This window comes from Myotis yumanensis, unplaced genomic scaffold, assembly GCF_028538775.1.
Source record: "Myotis yumanensis isolate MYYU_CA2020_CCGP unplaced genomic scaffold, mMyoYum1.0.hap1 SCAF_10, whole genome shotgun sequence".
Lineage (NCBI taxonomy): Eukaryota > Metazoa > Chordata > Mammalia > Chiroptera > Vespertilionidae > Myotis > Myotis yumanensis.
Genome location: NW_027223761.1, coordinates 16,221,212 through 16,242,208, shown reverse-complemented (window position 1 = coordinate 16,242,208; position 20,997 = coordinate 16,221,212). Strand labels below are relative to the sequence as shown.

General features: G+C 49.2%; 1 protein-coding gene across 2 annotated transcripts; it reads right to left on the bottom strand.

The window, feature by feature from the left end:
* Positions 1-5,940: 5,940 nt before the first annotated feature.
* SLC35C1 (solute carrier family 35 member C1) lies at positions 5,941-13,419 on the bottom strand. Of its 2 annotated transcripts, XM_070427854.1 has the most exons (3): positions 13,341-13,419; positions 11,562-12,085; positions 5,941-7,753 (listed from the first exon to the last, which is right to left on the bottom strand). In XM_070427854.1, the coding sequence occupies exons 2-3, from the start codon at positions 12,052-12,054 to the stop codon at positions 7,194-7,196; spliced, it is 1,053 nt and encodes a 350-aa protein (XP_070283955.1). In that variant the 5' UTR covers positions 12,055-12,085; positions 13,341-13,419; the 3' UTR covers positions 5,941-7,193. The 2 variants fall into 2 exon arrangements, with proteins under 2 accessions (XP_070283955.1, XP_070283954.1); XM_070427853.1 differs by lacking the exon at positions 13,341-13,419 and having other exon boundaries at positions 11,562-12,893.
* Positions 13,420-20,997: the final 7,578 nt, after the last annotated feature.

The window sequence follows — 20,997 nt, the reverse complement described above, 5'->3', positions numbered from 1 at the left end:
AGGATTAACAAAACAGGTTGCAGGCTCCATCCCCAGTGTGGGGTGTGCAGGAGGTAGAGAGAGCTGGGTAGAAAAACAAACAAACAAACAAAATGCCAAGGATGATGGCATTGCTTAGTCATCATTCAAAGTTCAATGCTGAACCTCCATGACAAGGGACTTCCTATCCAGGGCTCTGTTATTATTGTTACTGTTATTGTTAACTATTCTTGTAATCCTCTGAAGCAAAAGCAACAACAGAAGCTTTCTAGACCCTGTCCTGTTTCCCTGCCCATTGGCAAGGACACAGTAGAGAAGCGTGGTAAAGCCTTCACACACCCTCAGGGCCTGTGCCTGTGTATTATAATCACTGCTGCTGGACAATGAGGAGAACAGCCAGAGTGAGCTCCTTCCCGAAGCTTCTCTTCTGGGGAAGTGGGAAGATAAGTGCGTTTAACTGGGATAGGCCACAGGGGCAAAACCATTAGCTCTTAGGGATGCTGCATCCTTGGCCCCAGGGTTCCTGTGTCCTCAGCCTCTCCACGGATGTGGTAAGACTGCCAAAGCAGTTGTATGCTAAGAAAGAGATTGTGAAATGGTGGCCCGAGGCTGTCTAGTCCGTGTAGGTGCCGCACAGCCCACACAGTATTTTATAAATTTGAGCCATTGTTTAAAAATCAGGAGATAGCCCTGCTGAGGTGGCTCAGTGGTTAAGTGTGGACCTATGAACCAGGAAGTCATGGTTTAATTCTGGTCAGGGCATATGCCCAGGTTGTGGGCTCGATCCCCAGTAGGGGGTGTGCAGGAGGCAGCCAATCAATGATTCTCTCTCATCATTGATGTTTCTATCTCTCTCCCTCTCCCTTAATCTCTGAAATCAATAAGCATATATTTTTAAAAATCAGGAGATTGCACATAAAGGCTCAAATTTCCAGCTTCTCTTGCAAAATCAGAAGTTGTGGCAATATAAACCCACGCTCCCAATGGTAGAAAATGATGGGAACTGAGTCGTGTCTTCCCTGTTTAGAACTGTCCAGTTCACCGAAGTCCCCCTCAGCTCCCCTTCCTCATTATGTTACTGGCTGTCCCCTGGGTGTTTCGTAAGGAGTTCACTCATGAGGAGAACAGCCAGAGTGAGCTCCTCTGGCTGTGGAAATAAAATTCCATCTTCCCCATGATTGCAGCAGGAGGGAAGGAGCAGAGGTCCAGTAGCAGATGAGGGAACCTTTCCTGGGCTCCATCATCTCGCTCTACCCAGCAGGCTGGAAGGCTGCCCTGGACAGGCCTCAGAGCTAAATCCATAGGCAAGGCAACAGAGGCGACAAAGTCCCACCATTCTTTGTGCTGTGAGCTTCCATCCAGTAATTACATTAGCTGTTTATGTACCAGTCAGTGTGCTAAATAAACATACATGCATACTGCCCCCTGGAGGAGGAACTATGACCATCCTCACTCTGTGTATTAGGTAAAGGAGGCTCAGAGATGGGGTCATTTGCCTACTGTACTGTCCTGTTATCTCACTCACGCAAAGACCCCAGCCAACAGATGGCAGAACTGGGATTCCAGCGCAGGTCTCACTGACTCCAAAGCCTAGAAGTTGGAAACTGGTGACGGGAGGGGCAAACTAGTTTGGCCAGCAGTAATTAGGGAAATTAGGAAGTTTTGCTGGGCTTACCTGCCCTGTTTGCTATAGGCTCCAACAATACCGGTTTACTTGGACTCTTTCCTCGTGTATGTTACTTCCTGGCCTCTGAAAAAGGTGACAATTGTCATGTCCTCTTGCCTCCCCACAGAGTCCAACTCAGATGAGTTTGAGTTCTTGGTTCCAGGACAGAGCTGGAGGTCTGTGCTTGTCTCTGCTGAGTCGTCCCCACCGCCCCCAAGTTTTATGGGAGCTGAGAACAGAGATCAATGAAATATAGTTTGAGTTCTGGTTCAGCTTTATGACCCCGATGCTATTCTAGAGCCCAAGCCTTAGAGGATAGATTGGGTTGGTTCCAGGATCCACTGATCAATTGATTTCACTATTTTAAATCATTTCTTTCCCTTTGAGATTTAATCCAACGTGACCACGCTTTAAATCAGGGCTCATTAGATAAAGCTCGCTTATGTCAGGTATGGGTTCTCAGTGTCTCACTTCCTTTTCTGGAGGAGGAGGGATCAGGACAACCCAGAGGGCATGGGACTACATGAGTGGGTATTAGGGCAGGAATTTTTGGATCAGGGGCTTGGTTGTTACCCAGAATAACCAGAAAGTCTAGGAGGCAAGGGTGGGTGGAAGTCCAGAAGAGAAGCTCACTTTGATTGATACAGGGGAAGGAGGAAAGCCATGGGCCAGGTGAGAGGCTGGGAGAGTCAGGGGGCACAGCACAGGGTGGAAGGCAAAGAAGAATACTGGTTGAGGTTGGGAACCGGCAGGCCCCCAGGAGCTTGCTCTGACAGGAGCTGCTGGGTGATAGGTTCAAGTCAAGCTCTAGCTGGGCTACACCATCCCGTTGTTCTAGTCATGGGTTCTTAAGGCTCACAACAGGGCCATGGTGACCACAGAAGAGAAATGGCGCTAAGCCAGTTAAGGTGGTTTTGGCTGCAACGATGGGGTCTTATATAACTGGCTGGTCCTTAGTAAGGGGGTGAGGGGACGGAGAGTAAAAACCAGGGCAACTGGCCCATCATTGACCCAATCCTGACTGTTCTGGGCTCAATGTGGAGGAGGTGGTGGTTTGACTTTTAGGGCTGGTTGCTGCAGAGGTTGTGGGTCAGAGTTCTGTTGTCAATGTCCGTTTGACTATTCAGTCTCTCATTGTGCAGAGAGGGAACCCAGCTCTGTGATTCGGGCACATTGCTAAATTCTGTAGGCCTTGGTTTTCTCATCCATAAAAAGGGGCTGTTAATAGTACCTGTCTCAGATGTTAATATATAGCAAATGCTTACAATAGCACCTGGCATGTGGTGAGTAGCCAATAAATGTTAGCAATAATATTACTTAATATTTAGTTATATGTATTAATAACGATACATTATACATTTTAATAAAAATTTTAATCATAATCGTAATTATTATTTTTAAAAATGATGATGGCCCTGGCTGGTGTGGTTCAGTTGGCTGGGGGTCCTCCCATGCTCCAAAACAGCGGTGGCCAACCGGTGGTCCCCGGACCACTGGTGGTCCGTGAGGTCCGACCACGACCCTGCTCCAAAGGGTTGCAGGCTCGATCCCTGGTGGGGGGCATTCGGGAGGCAGATGATTGATGTTTCGCTCTCATGTTGACGTTGCCCTCTCTCTCTCTTTCTCCCTTTCCTTTTCTCTCTCTCTAAAAATCGATACTCTCTCTTTTTTTTTTTTTTAAAAAAAAGGATGATGCCGAAACCGGTTTGGCTCAGTGGATAGAGCGTCGGCCTGCGGACTGAAGGGTCCCGGGTTCGATTCCGGTCAAGGGCATGTACCTGGGTTGCGAGCACATCCCCAGTGGGAGATGTGCAGGAGGCAGCTGATCGATGTTTCTCTCTCATCGATGTTTCTAACTCTCTATCTCTCTCCCTTCCTCTCTGTAAAAAATCAATAAAATATATTAAAAAAAAAAAAAGGATGATGACGATGATACTCAGCAGAAAAGGCACTGGCCTGGGAGGAGGAGGGTTCTGGGCTCCTCCCCATCACACTGTGACCTGGGGCAAGTCAGATCCGATCTCTCTGAGCCTCAGGCTTGTCTGTTGATTTGAGGCTGGACTCTGATCTTCAAACTCATTTCCAGCTCTCATGTTATAAATTCCCCCACGGGTGCAGCCACACCAGTACCCGCCTTCCCTCCCTCCCTCACACAGCCTTCCCCCATGAGCTCTCAGCACACCTGGACCAGGCGCTCCAGTGCAGCAGGCTTTTCGGTTCCCATTTCAGCGTTTCAGGTCCTCCACTTCCCCTTCACAGGAACCAAGGTTTGTGGTGGGGGCGGGGGCAGGGCTGGGGCTGGACCTGGTGAGGCAGCTTCCGCACCAGAGTGGCCCTGTGGGAAGCCTGTCAGACAGGAGGGCCAGGAGAGCTGAGGACCACACTCCATTTTGTCATTGGCGTGTTGAGCAAGTCATTTGGGACCTCAGTTTTCTCATCTAACAACTAAAGTTCATATGTTGCTTCCTTCAGCCATGTTCTCTCTTCAACTGGAACAACTTTCTTTTCTTTCACACGAGTAAAAAGGTCAGAAAGATGAACTGATTTAGCTAAGCCCACAAAGCTCCTGATTTGAATCTTTTACCCAAGGCCTAGTCAACCTCCGCAGCAATCAAAAGTCAAACCACCACCTTCTCCGCAATGAGCCCAGAACAGTCAGGATTTGGTCAATGATGGGCCAGTTGCCCTGGTTTTTACCACCGCACCCCCCCGCCCCCCGCCCCTTACTAAGGACCAGCCAGTTATATAAGACCCCATCGTTGTAGCCAAAACCACCTTAACTGGCTTAGCGCCATTTCTCTTCTGTGGTCACCATGGCCCTGTTGTGAGCCTTAAGAACCCATGACTAGAACAAAGGGATGGTGTAGCCCAGCTAGAGCTTGACTTGAACCTATCACCCAGCAGCTCCTGTCAGAACAAGCTCCTGGGGGCCTGCCGGTTCCCAACCTCAACCAGTATTCTTCCTTTGCCTTCCACCCTGTGTTGTGCCTCCTGACAAAAGATTGAAAGCCATAGTTTTATGATTGAGAAGCAGACTGCCCAGGTTCGAATCCTAATTATTAACTGTGTGACTTCAGACAAATTACTTACCCTCTCTGTGCCTTAGTTTTTCTCATCTGTGAGATGGGAGATGATAATTGTACTTCCATCCGGTTGCTATGAGGATTAAATGAATCGATATTTGTAAAGCACTTTCAACAGTGCCTGCTATCTAGTAAATTTATTTAGGTGTTTGCTAAATTAATGAAATAGTTCCCCTGCCGATCAAGGCATGATCTCGAGTATGTAGAAAGCCCTTTGGATTAGGACCAGGAGACCTGTGTTCCACTTTGGGCTCAACACTAATTTGCTCTGTGGCCTCAGAAGCCTCCTTTGAACTTTCTGTGCCTTAGCTTTCCTAGGCGAGGTAAGGGACTTGGACATGTTCATCGATGAGCAGCATTGTTTTGAACAAAAATTAAGTCAGGAAAAAAGCAAAACCTCTGAGACCTCAGGGCAGTAGGTTACTGTTTCCATTATTGAACCTGTTATGGAGCCTTGACAGGTGTTTACATGTGAGCCCTTTGAAGCAGATTTGGTTTTTATATTAACACTAAAGGAGAGGCCTGAACACAAAATTCGTGCAAGAGTAGTCCTTCCTTCCCCTGGCTGCCAGCACTGGCTTCCCTCTGGCACCCAGGACCCGGGCTTCCCTCGAAACCCTGGCTTTGTCTGGAAGGTTGTCCGGAAGGATGTCTGGTCTACTTAGCATATTATGCTTTTATTATTATAGATGACCTATCGCAGTGCCTGGCACGTTGTAAGCACGAGTGTCGTTAAGGGCACTGTGGTTAAGTATCTATGCTGTGAAAGCAGAGACTTTCATCTGAATCCTTCAGTTGCTTCTCCCTTCCTGTGCTCCTCTCTGAGCCTCAGTACCCTCATATAGAAAGTGGGGATCAGTGAGTGCGCCCAGCTCACAGGGTGCATGTGTGTGTGTGGGGCGGAGGAGGGGTTGTGAAGATGAATGACGGATGTAGAGCACGCAGCACAGTGCCAGTAAGTGACAGCTATTGCTAATATGAAACCTGAGGTTGGTCACCCATGTCCCAGGAAGGGCTGTGATCTGAGAGAGAGAACGGCTTTTCTTAGAAGCGCTGCCCTGCTGGTACCTGGACTTGGTGAGGGCAGGGTTGAGCCTTCCTGCCCTTTACAGACCCATTGCTTCCCCTCAGGGCCCTGTCCACAAATTTATCTAGGCCTAGCCAGCCCCTTCCTGCACTCAGTCCCCCCTCCCCCCACATAGACACAGGATGGCTTACTCCAATTTTAATTAAGTCACACACAATTCAGGGCATCAGGCCCCACCAACTTCATTAGAAACCATTTGGGATTGTGGGGGGACTGGAAAAGGAGGTGTGGAGAAAACCCACTCTCTAGGGAATAAACCACCAGGAGTTACCCCAAGGAGTTGGGTGGAACAAAATGGCCAGGGGTGAAAGCAAGCCAGAGGCCAGGGGGTGTGGTGAGAGGACAATCAGGTTCTCTCGGCCCCACCCTCAGGGAAGAACGCCATGGTTCACTGATGCAGGGAAGAGGCTCAGAAGCAGGTTACAAGCCTTCCTGCAGGGACCTGGGGGGCCCAGCACAGCTGAGGTGGAAGGCGCTGAGCTGGGACACTGCTCCATCAGCCCCCTGGGGAGAAGCTCTGGGCGAGGCAGAGTTGGGAGAAGCAGAAGTGGCTCCTGGCTCCACTTCCTGAGCCAGGCGGCTGCCAGGTGCTGGGAGACAGTGAGGCAGTAAATGGGTGTCAGGGGCTAGTGAGGGTGCTAATGACCCTGTTTAACCTGTAAGAGACGTGTGGTTCCCCATGTTCAAGAGCTGGGAACATGGGGTGGACATGGTGGGGAAAGGGCACTTTTCCATGATGTGCCCCATTCCCAGGCCACTTCCCAGTGGCCCCTGGGAGTGCCAGGACCAGGCATAGGTACAACTGATCCTTCGCCCCCTTCTACGGGGCCTGGTGGCCTCTCTGCAGAGAAGAGGGAACACTGGTTCCTTTCCTCCCTCAGCCCAGCCGCCACTTCGCTCCAGAGGAAGCTGGTTTGTGGGGCTAACGCTGTGCTGCCTGCCCTGGGACCTGGAGATGTGAGGTTTCCCAAACCCCTTAGTTGATCTGTGGTGGCGTCACACCCCCGTCTCCTTGAGCACAAGTGAAGACTCGATGGCTTTGCCATATGTTCCTTAAAGCTTGTGGCCTGTCCTCAACCCCAAAGGTCATGTGGAGGTAGAAGGCCCTAGGATGGGGCAGGAAGGGGTGCCCCACTTTCCTACTCCCCAAGGGCCAATGTGCTCTTCCCATGGGTGTCCTCCCCCCAAATAGGAAAGGAGGTTGAGATAGGATTGGCAACTTTCCGACATTACTTGAAAACACTGGTTCCAATTCCACCACCAGATTCCGATCAGTCTGCAAACACCCCTCCTGGCCTCCCTCTCTGGGTAAGAGAGGCCTCCGCTGCATTCATGGGCTTTCTCCCAGGGAGTGGGGGGCGGGCCATCCTGCAGGAGCTCACACCCCCACGCCGCTCTTCTCGTTGTCCTTGGGGCTGGGCTCCTCCTGCACCTTCTTCATCTCCCAGCCCCTGACCCAGGTGTAGGCGGAGGAGCCCCCCAGCACCATCATGTTGCTCGTCCACCAGAGGAAGCTCTTGGTCTCCTCGTAGTAGAGGACGGCCAGCACCGTCTGGGCACAGGCCTTGGCCGTGCCCGACACGTTGTGGGTCAGGGGACTGGTGAACTTGATCTGCAGTCCTGTCACGTAGCCAATGGCAAAGCCAAACAGGCCTCCCAGCGTCATCATGCCCCAGAAGTGGGCACTGCCCAGCTGGGCAAAGCGGAGGAGGGCCTGAAGCTCCCCCAGCAGTAGGAGCAGAGGCAGGAAGAGGACGCAGGCGTTGACGTTGTTGTAGAAGGTCAGGCGCCAGATGCTGCCGTCCACCGCCGGGAGCACCTTCTTGGTGTAGATGGCGTTGAGCGAGACACAGAGGCTGGCCAGCACGCCAAAGAGGGTGCCCGTCCAAGACAGGGTACCCTCTGCCCCCTCCTGGTCCACACCAAGCCAGAAGCCACCTGCAGTGGGGACAGGAGAAGGGGAGGGGGTGAGGACAGGAGGAAGAAGGACAGAGAATTTTGCCCCTAAAATTCACAAACTGTAATGCTGCCTCACTATCCCAGCCTTCCCAACCCCCTTGGCAACAAATATGTCAAAAGTCTCCACTACATGCAAAGCACAATACAAGGGCTGGGAAGTGGCCCAGGACAGGAGCCTTCCCCACGGAGCATGGTTCCAGCAAAGGAGAAAGGCGCTAAAACAATTCATCTCATAACAATTGTAACGAGGCCCATAAAACAGGACAGGGTGCTGTAAGAACCCCTAACTGGGTGACTGTGTTGGCCTGGGGCCTCTGGAAACTTGAATTGAGTTATGAAGGATGAGTATTTAGTGGTTACAATGACCTTGGGCAAGTGATTTAAGGTCTCAGAGGCTGGGCTTCCTGGTGTGTAAAATGGAAGCCTATGAGTCTTTTCCGATACTCCCAGTCCCCAGACCTCTTCCTGCCTGCGCTTCCCTTCAGGACCCCTGGCCTGCCATGGGCTGCTGGGCACCTGCCCCCGGGGACAGTACATTGAGCCAGACCCCACCTTCCCAGCAGGCAGGGCTGAATCTTACGTGTTGTATACCCGGCTACAGCATCTGGCAACATGGGGCAGGAGGAAAAGTTTTGGTGTCAGAGATTTGGGCTCTGCCATCTCAAGGCTGGGTGGCCTGGGGAAAGCTTACTTAACTGCTCTGAGCCCCATTTCCGTCAGCTGCAGAGATCTGGGTCACGGTCTTTTTTATTTTTATTTTTTAAAATTGATTTCAGAGAGGAAGGGAGAGGGAGAGAGATAGAAACATCAACGATGAGAGAGAATCATTGATTGGCTGCTTTCTGCATGCCCCCTACTAGGGATCAAGCCTGCAACCCGGGCATGTGCCCTGACCCGGAATTGAATGGTGACCTCCTGGTTCATAGGTCAACCCTCAACCACTGAGCCACGCTGGCCGGGCTGGTCACTGTCTTGACCCCTCTCTCCAACCAAACTACTCTCCACCTTGCAACCAGAATGACGAGGACCTTCCTCACATACAGATCTGCTCAGGTCCTGTCCCGGCTTAAAGCTCCTCCGAGCCTCCCCACTGCCTCAGAAACTATTCCAGACTCACTGCACTTGGGAGCCTCACATCTGGGGAGACTTGCCGGGGCCCAGCCATGAAGAAGGGCACATGCTCTTCCTTCCGCCTGGAACAGTCTCTCCTCACTCCTTCCTCACACCATCTAGGACTTCCTCCAGAAGGCCTGCTTAGATGACCCCTTCCCAACTACCTCTCCCTCCCTGCCCAGCCAGGAATCCCACGGCACCTTCTATGTCCCCATCACAGCTCTTACCACTCAGTCTTAGCTCATGTACTGCCATGCATCATCACTGTGACCTCCAGGAGTGTAGAAGCTGAGGCTACCTTTTCCAAATATGTATCCCCAGCGCTTGGCACAGTCCCCAGCATGTGCCTGATCTCATGAATACGTGTTGAATGACTGATAGAGGTTGTTCTGGAGGTGCTTGGAGGATTAAAGGAGACGAGACACCTGCTGCACTGTAGGCACTCACTCCCAGCATTCTCTTTCTTGGTAGAGCCTTTGCAAACAGGTTACCCCCCGACCTGCTCTGGGGATGGAGCGGGTGGGCTTAGTCAGAGCACCCCCAGTCTTCCTGCTGGTTACCTGTTGAGTCCAGAAGGGACTGCCACCTCTAGGTCCCAGACCCAGAGGGATTCTCAGCTAGAAAGAGCTTTGAAAGGCAGTGTGACCTGGGGGAGGGGGGCAGGAGGCCTAGAGTAGATGCCTTTGACCCATCTTCCCCCACAAGGAGGAAGGAAGGGGAAACACCGCAGAGAGGGAACAGGTCCTCGGCCAGCAGAGAGCACGGCCTTCCCGTGCTGGCCAGTGAATGCACCTTCTCAGAAGCAATCTCACCATCAGCTACTTGAATTACTTTTGGGATTTGGGCCCAGTTTCCCTAGTGACATCACCTTCCCGCATGCAAATTCTCCCACCAAGAGCATCCCCCACCCACCAACATACACAAGGTCTGCAGGACTGAAGTGGCGGTCCCTCAGACATTTGGGGACGTGTGGGAGAAAGTGAGGCCTCCCCTGGGAGGGGAAGGGACAGCAGCGAGAGAGAGAGAGAGAGAGAGAGAGAGAGAGAGAGAGAGAGAGAGAGATGCCAGGGATCTTAGCAGCTCCTCCCACTCTGACCTCCACCCTTCTCCCCTTCCTCCCTCCCTGATCTTGGGGCTAGCTCCCTCCTTGCTCAAGGGGGAACATTTTCTAGGACAGGTGGCAGGGGATGAGCCTCTCCCCGGCAACCAGTCTACTTTGGCCTTGGACTCTGAGACACCAGTGAAGAATATGTAGGTCAACCAAGACAAACGTTCCAGCACCAGGAAAAACCTGAACAGGTTTAAGGAAGGATCACATTCCTGGATGACAGAGGCCCAGCAACTGTGGGGGCTGCAATAAAACAATATGTGTTCTATAGTCTGTGCTGTCCAATACAGTCGCCACTGGCCACATGTGGCTACTGAGCACTTTAAATGTGGCTGGAGAATCAGGTTAAACATCTGTAACTGAGGAACTGAATTTTCAAAATTTAATTTGAATTACAGTAAGTCTTCATGTCATCCACAGGTTCTGCTACTAAAACAATATAAATTAATATATAGGCTAATTGATATAAATAAGTGTTAAGTTCCTATGCATCTTATCATTGTTATAAGGAAATGATGTTATTTGAGGACCTGCTCTGACTTAGACTGAAATAGACACATGTCCGGTGATGACTGTATTGGGTAGTGTGGCTTTAACGTCGAGGGGATGAGAACAGAGCAGAGTGGTTAGAAGCACAGGACTGGCAGTCTGACCAATCTGTTTGCACCCCAGCCTGGCTACTTCCTTGTCGTGTGGCCCTGGACAAATAACGTAACCTCTCTGAGCCTCAGTTTCCTTGTTTGGATGGAGATGATCATGGTGCCCAGAGACCTCTGGGGAACAAAGGAGATGCTATAATATGTGAAATGATTAGCACAATGTCTCATCAATAATTGTGATTTAAAAGAAATACATTTTTATTGATTTCAGAGAGGAAGGGAGAGGGAGAGAGAGAACCATTGATTGGCTGCCTCCTGCATGCCTCCTACTGGGGATCGAGCCCGAAACCCTGGCATGTGCCCTTGGCTGGAATTGAATCTGGGACCCTTTAGGCCACAGGCTGACGCTCTATCCACTGAGCAAACCCAGCTAGGGCAATAATTGTGATTTTTTTGAAGGTCAAGTCTGGGAAGACAGCTAACACCTCTAAAAGCATATCTCTTACCACTGTCTCAGGTGTTGTTATGCGTCTGCAAGGTCAGGGCGACAGTATATTTATTAAAGAGGAATTGTCTCATAGAAATGAGATGGGGAGTCAGGACACCTGAGCTCTTGAGTAGCAGCAGAGTTTAGAGGTCAAGTGTATGGAGCCTGGTTACTTGAGATCAGATCCCAGCTCTGCCACTTACTAGCTGTGCGATCTTGGGCAAGTTACTTCACCTCTCTGTGCCTGGCTTTTTTCCCTTGTGAAATATAGATTATAATTTCAACTGCATGAGGAGCCCTACCTGGGTCCCCAACTTGCTGGGTGACCTCAAGCAAGTTATTGGTTCTCCCAAGCTCATCCTCATATTACCATCAAGGGAGCTGGGACGGATAAAGTCGACAGATGCTTGGCAGGGTTGTTCCTTCGGGTTTGGGCCCCCATATCGCCTCTGTGTCCCACGGCCCGGGCTTGCCACTCACCGATGATGATGCCGCAGGCGAGCAAGGCATAGAAGGAGGTGGTCTGCTTGAGCAGCAGGTAGGAGAGCAGCACATTGAAGACGGTGGTGAGGGAGCGGCCCACGTTGTAGAAGGCCACACCCACGTACTTCAGGCAGAGGTTGTTGAAGGTGATCATGCAGATGAAGACCACGGACAGGGGCAGGACGCTGCGGGCCACCCTGAGGTCCAGGCGCAGGGTGGGGAACTCCACGGCCCCCGGGCAGCAGGCGGCCAGGGCGCTGAGGCCCTTGCACAGCAGGGTGGTCACCAGGCACTGGTAGAAGGTGACGAAGATGGGGGTGTTCAGCTGCAGGGAGGGGCTGTCCAGCAGGTACTTGTTGAGAAACACCATGGAGATGGAGGTGACCCAGTAGAGAAAGACCACCAGTGCGATCTGCAGGGCCCGGAGCAGGAAGGGCTTCCCCGGGCTGGCCTCTGCCCCGGCGGCGGCGTCGGTCCCCATCAGCGCCATGTGCAGGATCCGGGAGCGCTTCAGAGGCGCCCTGTTCATGGCAGCGGAGGAGCGGGGTCACGGCATGGCCAGAACTGGTCTCCGGGAGGAGCGGCGGGCGGCGAGCGCACTTCCACTTTCTTCAGGCCCTGGCGCTCACCGGTCACGCGGGGCGGGGCCCGCAGGCCTCCCGCCGCCCTCTCGGAGGGGGAGGCTGGGCTTTGGGGTGAGCCTCCCCATCTGCTCCCACCCCAGGGGCCTCATGGGACCAGGCGCAGGGAACGGGTGGTGAGCAGGCGGAGGACACAGCAGGGGCGAAGGGCCCTTGGGGAGGAGGGGAGGGGAGCAGAGCGGGAGGGAAAGTGGGGGGCGGAGGAATGCGGGCGCGGGGGCCGGGGTGGAGGACGGCATGGGGAGAGGTGCGGGGAGGGCGGCGCAGGCTGCCGAGGGAGAGAGGGGGTGGCCGGGAGGAGCGGGGCCTGCGGGGAGCTCAATGGAGGGAGGGCGTCGGGGGGTCGGAGAGGCTCGGGGCGGGGTCCGAGGGGCGCGGGCGGAGGCCGGGCAGTGCTGGCCCACAGCCAGCGGTTTTCCCGGCGCCGGTTCCGGCTCAGCGCGGGAGCTCGCCGGAGTCAGAGGCCGCGCCCCCGGCGAGGCGGGCCCAGGACTCACTTCCGCCTCTTCCTTAAAGAGCCCGCACCCGCGCGGCACTCTTAAAGCCGCAGCCCCAGAGAGTCAGAGTCTGGCTCGCGTCGGGGCCCCGGCCGCCACCCAGCTCTCGGCAGCCTCGGAAGGTTCTTCTGGGTGTTTGAGCCTCGCCTCCTTCCTGCAAACCCCGCTGGCCCCGTCCCTCCTAAGGCTCACACCCCGACTCGGCCCATCGCCCCAGATCCCCAGGCAGACGGCGCTCCCTCCTCCCCAGCCTTGGCACCCCTCGCTTCCCTCCACGTCCAGAGACACCCACGCCCCCGCTGGCCCCGCGTCCTTTACTTAGTCCCAGCTCACTCTGGCCAAACCTCTTTGCAGTTCCGTCCTTCCCCCCACGTTCCCCGTCCCCAGGCCTCTCCCAAACCCGAGATTCTCTGCAGCGCTCCCAGACCCCGGCTGCCATGACGCCCTATAGGACCTCAAGCTGTCGCCCGGTCTCCCCCATTCCAGGCCCGCGGGTGGTCGGATCCGAGCCCCAAGGCTTGGCCCTCTTCCCTGGCTTCTTCCCCCTTGCAAAATCCTCCCCACGCCGGCCGGGCCCAGCCTGCAAGCTCCGGCCCCAGGGCTGGCGTTCCCGGGTCCCTAAAGCGACCCGCACTCACCTCGCTCTCCGCACTCACTGTCGATCCGCGCCCCCTGCGCCCCACCTGCAGCACCTCGCCCGCCAGCGCACCCAGGGCCGTGCCCGCCAAAGACAACTTCCTGTTCCCAGCCCCGGGCGCGGGCGGTGCCCCGGCCTCACGGCCCGCTTCCCACTTGGGGCCCTGGGGTGGCGGTGGGGCCCCGGGTCAATCCAGTGGGAGCAAGGACCCTGCTCTTTCCAAGGCCATCCCAGCCCCAGGTATCTCGCCCCAGCCAGTGGCCCGGAATCCCCCCTCCGGTTACCGCAGCTGGCAGGTCCCAGGACCCGACTGCATCCTCGGCCCCTTGCTCACCGGCCTGGGCTTCCAGGAGTTCGAGTAACGGCTCGGCTCGGATTCTCTCGCTGCAGGGCGGGGAGGGTCCTCCGCCCCCTCCCAGGACCGTGCCTGGGAAGTAGAGTCACCAGTCCAGGACCGTCACTCTCCACACAGGCGCAAGGACTGACTTCTCCCTGGTTCCCGCTCAAGCACCAACCTTGGGCGGCTCACTTCTGAGTCTCATTATTATACACCGTTGGGTTGGACTATACCAGTGGGTCTCCAACTCCTTACTCAAAATTCTAGCTAGTATGGTTGAAAGTAGGGAGTATATTTCAAACACCATTTAATTGATGTTACAGAAGACCAGAGAAAAACCAAGCAACTCCCAGAGAAATGGAGTTACACTGTTTATTATGCCCTCTGGCCCAGAGAAAGAGTTCAAATTCTGAGCAAAAACATGGAGGAAGCCCTCCCCTTTTATATCTTTCCAGCCCTTTGTCTCCCAAATAAGGGTTTTCTGTTCCTCTTTGCAAGTTCTTAAAGAGCCCCATGTGCTGAGGCAGCGGTTCTCAACCTGTGGGTCGCGACCCCTTTGGTGGTCAAATGACCCTTTCACAGGGGTTGCCTAAGACCATCCTGCATATCAGATATTTACATTACGATTCATAACAGTAGCAACATTACAGTTATGAAGTAGCAACGAAAATAATTTTATGGTTGGGTCACAACATGCGGAACTGTATTTAAAGGGCCAGAAGGTTGAGAACCACTGTGCTGAGGCCTTGAGACCACAACTAAAGGCCTCACCTGGTGCCAGTACTGAGAACTCCTCCTGGGGATGGTTTATGGTCTCTCTAAAATGTGAGTAAACAGGTCTTGCAGGAGCAGACAATTAAAGGGGCAGTGCATTAGGTTAATGGCACAGATTCAGATTGCTAGCCCCCTAAAAATGTCTCATATCCCCCATCAGTACCATTTAATTTACTGGTGAGGTATCCGAGGTTTGCTTTAAGATACTCAGAATAGTCACCAAAGAGAAAAGAAAATGGTCAATGAAACAAGATAGGCAAAGTGTTGAGAATTGTTGAACCTGGGCATAGGTGCCTGGGGGGTTATTAGAAGAGTTTTCTTACTTTTCCAAGGTAAAAGGTAAAACCTATGAAGTACATTTAAAGTTTCACATGCTAACTACATAAACGCTCACCTGAGCTTAACACAGCCCTGGTGGGCGATAGGAAACTGGGAAGGGTTATGAAATAAGTTCCATCCAGCAGTCCCTGGGCAGGTGCAGGCTCCCCAGTGTGAGCTCTGCCCTAGGCCCTGCGCTCTTTCACTACCCCCCTGGTCCTCGCTCTGTGATACCTGCAGAGCGTCTATCTAGTTGGCATATATAGTTTTAAGTCCTCTATTTCCTTTGTGACCTTCTGTCCAGCGGCTCTTTGTATTCCTGCGCTCTTTCACTACCCCTCTGGTCCTCGCTCTGTGATACCTGCACTCCAGGGACTTCCTGCTTCCTAGTTATGGGCAGTGGAGGATGCCTTCTGGTCACCTTATCACCTTTGGGGAAGGAAAGACTTCAGTGGACTGAGCTGGTCATCTGAACCTTACTTGGATGGTCTTGTTCCAGGGCCAAACTGTGAAGGTTGTGGGTTTCATTAAGAGCAATACGTGCTCCAGTCTTTTCTCTCTTAGGTCTGGTTTTGCACCTGACAAATAATTCAATGACAAACAGGGAAACTTGTCTCTGAGAAGTCCTGGTTTTCTGGGAGGGCCCCTCTCCTTTTCATAATAACAGGAATTAATTTATCTGATGAGTGTGCTGCCACCTTGAGCCCCTTACTTTTTCTCTCTCTCTGAAATGGAATCTGGAGCAGAAACAACAGCACCTAAGTTTGTTACAGCTGATTCCTGGGGGCGGCGATGCCCCAAAGGCCACTCACCATTTCCTGCCTCTGAGACCCCTGGGGGCTGCCCTGTGTGCTACTTCCCCAGCCTGTTCTTCAGCTTCCCCCCGCGCCCCCCCCCCCCCCCCCCCCCCGCCCCGTTCTCTGAGCAGCCCTGGACTCTTCCAATCACCTTCTTCTGTATAAGTTGCCTGGAGTCTGTATTTTTTGCTTGAATCAGAGAACCCTACATGCTACTGTGGATGTTTCTCTCTGTCCAAGAAGAAGGGTCAGCATGTGTGTCCTGCGCCCATGGCCCCTCCCCCAACAAGCGGCTACTCTTATTAGTCCTGTTAAGTGTCATGTTTATTTTGGGGTTAAGTTCTAGTTTGCTTGAAGTCATATTATGAATGGATGTTAAATTTCATCTGCCTTTCCTAATTATTAGATATTTTTTCTTTTTACTCTGTTACTGTACTGAATAACAGGAACTGATTTGTGAATGTTATACCCATGTTGTTTTACTGGACTAATCTAAATTGGTGTGTAACCCTTTTTATATATTGCCAGATTTGGCTTGCCTGATTTGTCAAAAATTTTTTTCATCTAAATCATAAAAAAAAAAAAAAAAAAAGAAGGGTCAGGGGAGCGATTACCCAGTTCCAGAGAGTGAGTCCAACCACTACAGCTGCACGCCTGCCTCCCCGACTGCTGGGATTCCAGAGAGCAGGGTGGGAGAAGCGAACAGGGCAGGGTAGCAGGATGTGTAAATACTGGTGTGTTTGCTGAAGGGCTGCCATCTGGTGGATGTGGGTCAAGGTTGGCTTCTTTCTTTGGGTCTTTGCTGTAAACCTGGCAGAGGGGACGTGGTGGCGTGAGATGGGCTGGTGTGAATGCCTGGGAACTTGAAATTGGTTTAATTTTACAAACATCTTCTGAATGCTCTTTATGTTTGACCCTCCCCTGTGCTCCTTCCCCTCTACTGGGTTCACTATTCAGTTCAGATGGTTCATGGGACACCTTACGCTGGCATGTTGATGGCCTTTTTGCCATTAGTGGGTTTTGAATGGTCTGAAATGAACATAAAGAACCCAACTTTAACATATAGATTATATGAATGAATAACTGAATACAAAAGTAAACTGAGTTAATTACAATTCTGGAGCCACAAAATCCATAATAAGAAATCCTTTTGCTAACTTTATGCTTTTTTTCTGTCCCTTGTAGTATAGCATAGCAATTAAAACCTTACCCTCTAGAGTCAGCTATGTTCAAGTCCTGGGTTCACCACTTTTCAATTTTTGTAGCCATGGCAAATCACTTAACCTCTTTGGAACATAATAGAGAATGGTGATAATATATTAGTATAGTGTGTCCCATATTCGTATTCTTTGTTTAATTTAGTTTAATTTTTTCTGCTCTGCTCTTTCAATGATTCCCACATCTCTTCTTGTCACTGGGCACATTCTTCATCATTGCACTAACTGTATCAGTTAGCTATTGCTGTGTAACAAACTCTTCAAAAAAAAAATTTAGATTACAAGTATGTGGCTCAATTAGGTAGTTCAACTGATCTTGGCTGGGCTTTCTCACATGTTTTGTGGTCTCACATATAGGTTGGTTAGGATAGGTTCAGCGGGGATAACTAAGCTCTCCTCCATAAGGTCTCTTATCTTTCAATAGTCCAACCGGGGCTTGTTCTTATGGAATAAGGGCAGAAGTCTGAAAGAGCAAAAATAACAAGGCCTCTGCTTTATTTATTCTATTGGTCAAAGCAAGTCTCTAGCCTAGTCCAGAGTCAGGGTTGGGGGAGACTACAAAGTTACAGGGCAAAGGGTGTAAAGACAGGTAGAGTCAATAATTGGGCCCATTAATACAACTAAATCTATCCTGCACACTGCAATGTAACTTGGTTACTTCTCTTTCTCTCCAACCAGACTCTCTCTTATTCACCACTGTGTCCAGGTACCTAGGCCCAGAGCTTGGCACATAGTAGGTGTTCAATGAAGGTTTTTGACTGACTAAATGAAGAGCTGGGCTCTGGGCTGTGGCATGCTGGAGAAGCAACTGCACGGCTGACTCCTGTAAGAGATGACCCAGTCTAGATGAGGACCATCATATGTCATCATTCACCGAAGTTTGGTTTCAGCCTCCCGCATAGGCTAACTCTTCTATTTAACCTATGCTTCAGCCTTTGGAAGGTCAAATAGCTGAATGCCTATTTTGGTGTCATTCCTGACATCCCTGAAATTGTACAAAATCTTGTGATTAGGAGAGGGACATCATATTTAACCAATTAGGACTACAAATAAGGCAGGCAATTTGAATTTATTATTAATACCTGAACATTTTTATTTTACATTTTTGAACATTTTTAAACATGGGTAAGCATTTTAGAAGTAATTCGAACTGAAAAATCTCCTTTTGTGCTTTAAATATTAAAATTATTTCAATCACTTCATGAATACATATTATTATTCCAGGCTAAAATGGTACAATAATTACTGATAATGAAAAGGTGTTAATTTTATGTACAAAAGTAATTTCTAAGTTTCACATATTTAAATAAATAGGGAAATAGACTGATAACTCATATGGATGTTAAGAATGTTACCTAGATAACTTTAGGAAGGACATTTTATTTTGTTGGAACCAGTAAATGTTTAAACAAATTTAAATAAGAATACTAGGCAGAATAATGGAGCTTCAATTATCTTTTATAATTCAGATCTGTATAGAATTGTTTGGTGGAAGAGTACATTAAACCAAATAACTTTTAGGAATTGTATTTAACTTGTAATTATTTAATTCCATTTAAACCATTAATCTTTCATGAAAATGTCTGTTTGGGAATTATTCCTATCTTGTGGGACCAATTAAAAGCAGAATGTCTGTTTTGCCACCTCAAAATTTTTACCAGGAAGAAAAATTCTGATGTCAAGTACAACACAACCCAACCCATGATAAATTGACCCATGATAAAGAATATAACAGTATGAGGGAAAAGGAGAGGTGGTTAGAAGTAAAGAGGAATCCTCTCTTTTGTAGATATCTTGCTTTTGCACCAACCCAGTTGAAAACAAGACTTCTTAATACGGCGAGTGTGCAGCCCCTAATTGGGGGAGCGATGTAACCGCTGAGGGTAAGAGACAGTAGAATTCCTGCACATATGCCACACTTCTCTAAAGTTAGGTTTAGTAAGGGGTACATTACATACAGAAAAATGTCATTTGGGGGTACTCTAGTCTGTGCATTTTGACAACTGGGGACTGAGCCTGCAACCCAGTGCCCTTGACCGGAATCAACTCAGGACCCTTTGGTCCACAGGCCGACGCTCTATCCACTGAGCAAACCGGCCAGGGCATGTTTGACTTTTTAAGAGACTGACAATTTGCTTCCTAACTTGTTTGTACCCATCAGAGATGCCTGAGAGTTCCCGCTGTTCTGCGCCCTTACAAGTACTTGGTACTGTCACTTTAAAAATGTTTATTTACTCTAATAAATGTGTAGTGATCTGTTATTGTGGTTTCAATTTTGCATTCCTGTAATGGCTAATGATGTCATCTTTTTATGTGCCTAAGTGCTGTTCATATTTCTCCTTTGGTGAAGTGTCTGCTCCCATGTTTGCTTTTTGTTACGGAGCTGTGAGAGTTCTTTATATATCGAGATAAAAATCCTTTATGGGAAGGATTCAGGTCAAGGGCAGGTTCGATCCTTGGTGCATGCAGGAGGCAACCAATCGATGTGTCTCTCTCACATTGATGTTTCTCTCTCTCTGTCTTTCCCCTTCCCTTCTACTCTCTCTATATAAAAAAAAAAATCAATGAAAAAAGTGTCCTCAGGTAAGGATTTAACAACAATAAAATAATAAGAAAAAAATTTATATAACGAATATTTTCTTCCAGTCTTTAGCTTGTGTTCATATTCTCTTAACAGCATCTATAGGAAATGCAGATGTTTTACATTTTTATAGTCTAATTTATTATTTTTATTTTATTATTTATGATTTTGGATCCTATTTAAAAGATCATTGCCTAACTCAAATCACATATTTTTTTCCCCATGTTCTCATCTAGAAGTTTTAGGGTTTACAGTTTTCTATGTAGATCTATAACCCATTTTGAGTTAATTTTGTATATGGCAATAGGTAAGAGTCACAGTTCCTTTTTTTTTTTTTTTAAATAGGTATGTTGAAAAGTTCCGGCAGCATTTGTTGAAAATAATATTCTTTCTCCTTTGAATTACCTTGGCACCTTTCTTGAAAACCAATTGACCACATATTTCTGAACTCTATTCTGTCCTATTGATCTGTATATCTATCCTTTCATCGATACTATATTAAGTCTTAAAAATCTGGCATGGTGAGTCCTCCATTGTGATTAGCCTATGTCCTTTGCTTTTCCATATAAATTTGACAATCAACTTGCCAAAAAAACTTGCCAGGGTTTTATTGAAATTGTATTCAATATGTAGATCAATTTGGAAGGAATTGTCATCTTAACAGTTTTAAGTCTTTTGAACCATGAATGTCACCTATCCCTCCATTTACATAGGTCTTTGTCTCATCAATGTTTTGTAGTTTTTAGCATACAAACCTCACATATATTTTGTTAGGTTCATCCCTATTTTTTTTTTCAGGTTGTCTGTTGCAATTGTAAATGGTACTTAGAAAATCTTAATATCTATCTGTTTTTTTCTGTATATGGGATACAATTGATTTTTGAATATTGATTTTATATTCTGCAACCTTGCTTAACTCACCTATAAGCTCTAATAGCTTTTTAAAAGTTTTTTTGTGATATAAATCACATACTATATCATTTACCCACTTAAAGTATGCAATTCAGTGGTTTTCAGTATATTCAGAGCTGTGCACCATTACCACAATCATTTTAGAACATTTTCATCAATCACCCTCGCAATAACCCCTCATATCCCTTAACACTCCCTTCTCATTTCCCCAAACCCTCAGTCCTAGGCAAACAATAACCTACCGTCTGACTGTATATGTTTGCCTATTCTGGATATTCCATATAAATGGATTCATACAATATGTGGTATTTTGTGATTGACTTCTTTTCCCTGAACATGATGTTTTAAAAATTCATTCATTTTGTAGCATGTATCAGCATTTATTTTTTTAAAAATGTTTTTATTGACTTCAGAGAGAGGAAGGGAGAGGGAGAGATAGAAACACCAATGATGAGAGAGAATTATTGATTGGTTGCCTCCTGCACGTCCCCCACTGGGGATTGGGCTGCAAACAGGGCATATGCTGTCACCGAGAATTGAATCAAACCGAACTGTGACCTCGTAGTTCATGGGCTGGCGCTGAACCACTGAGCAACACCAGCTGGGCAGCATTTAATTTCTTTTAAATGGCTGTGTATTAGAGTTCTCTAGAAAAAACCCCCAGAAATTATAGATATCCATATCTACCTACGTATCTATATGAAATGAGACATTATGATACA

What these genes read in the sequence shown, in the direction of transcription:
- SLC35C1 (XM_070427853.1), bottom strand. Translation starts at nt 12,093, where the DNA reads ATGAACAGGGCGCCTCTGAAGCGCTCCCGGATCCTGCACATGGCGCTG. An exon ending in CGCCTGCGGCATCATCATCG is followed by an intron (nt 7,754 to 11,561) that starts GTGAGTGGCAAG and finishes TCCCCACTGCAG; the next exon opens with GTGGCTTCTGGCTTGGTGTG.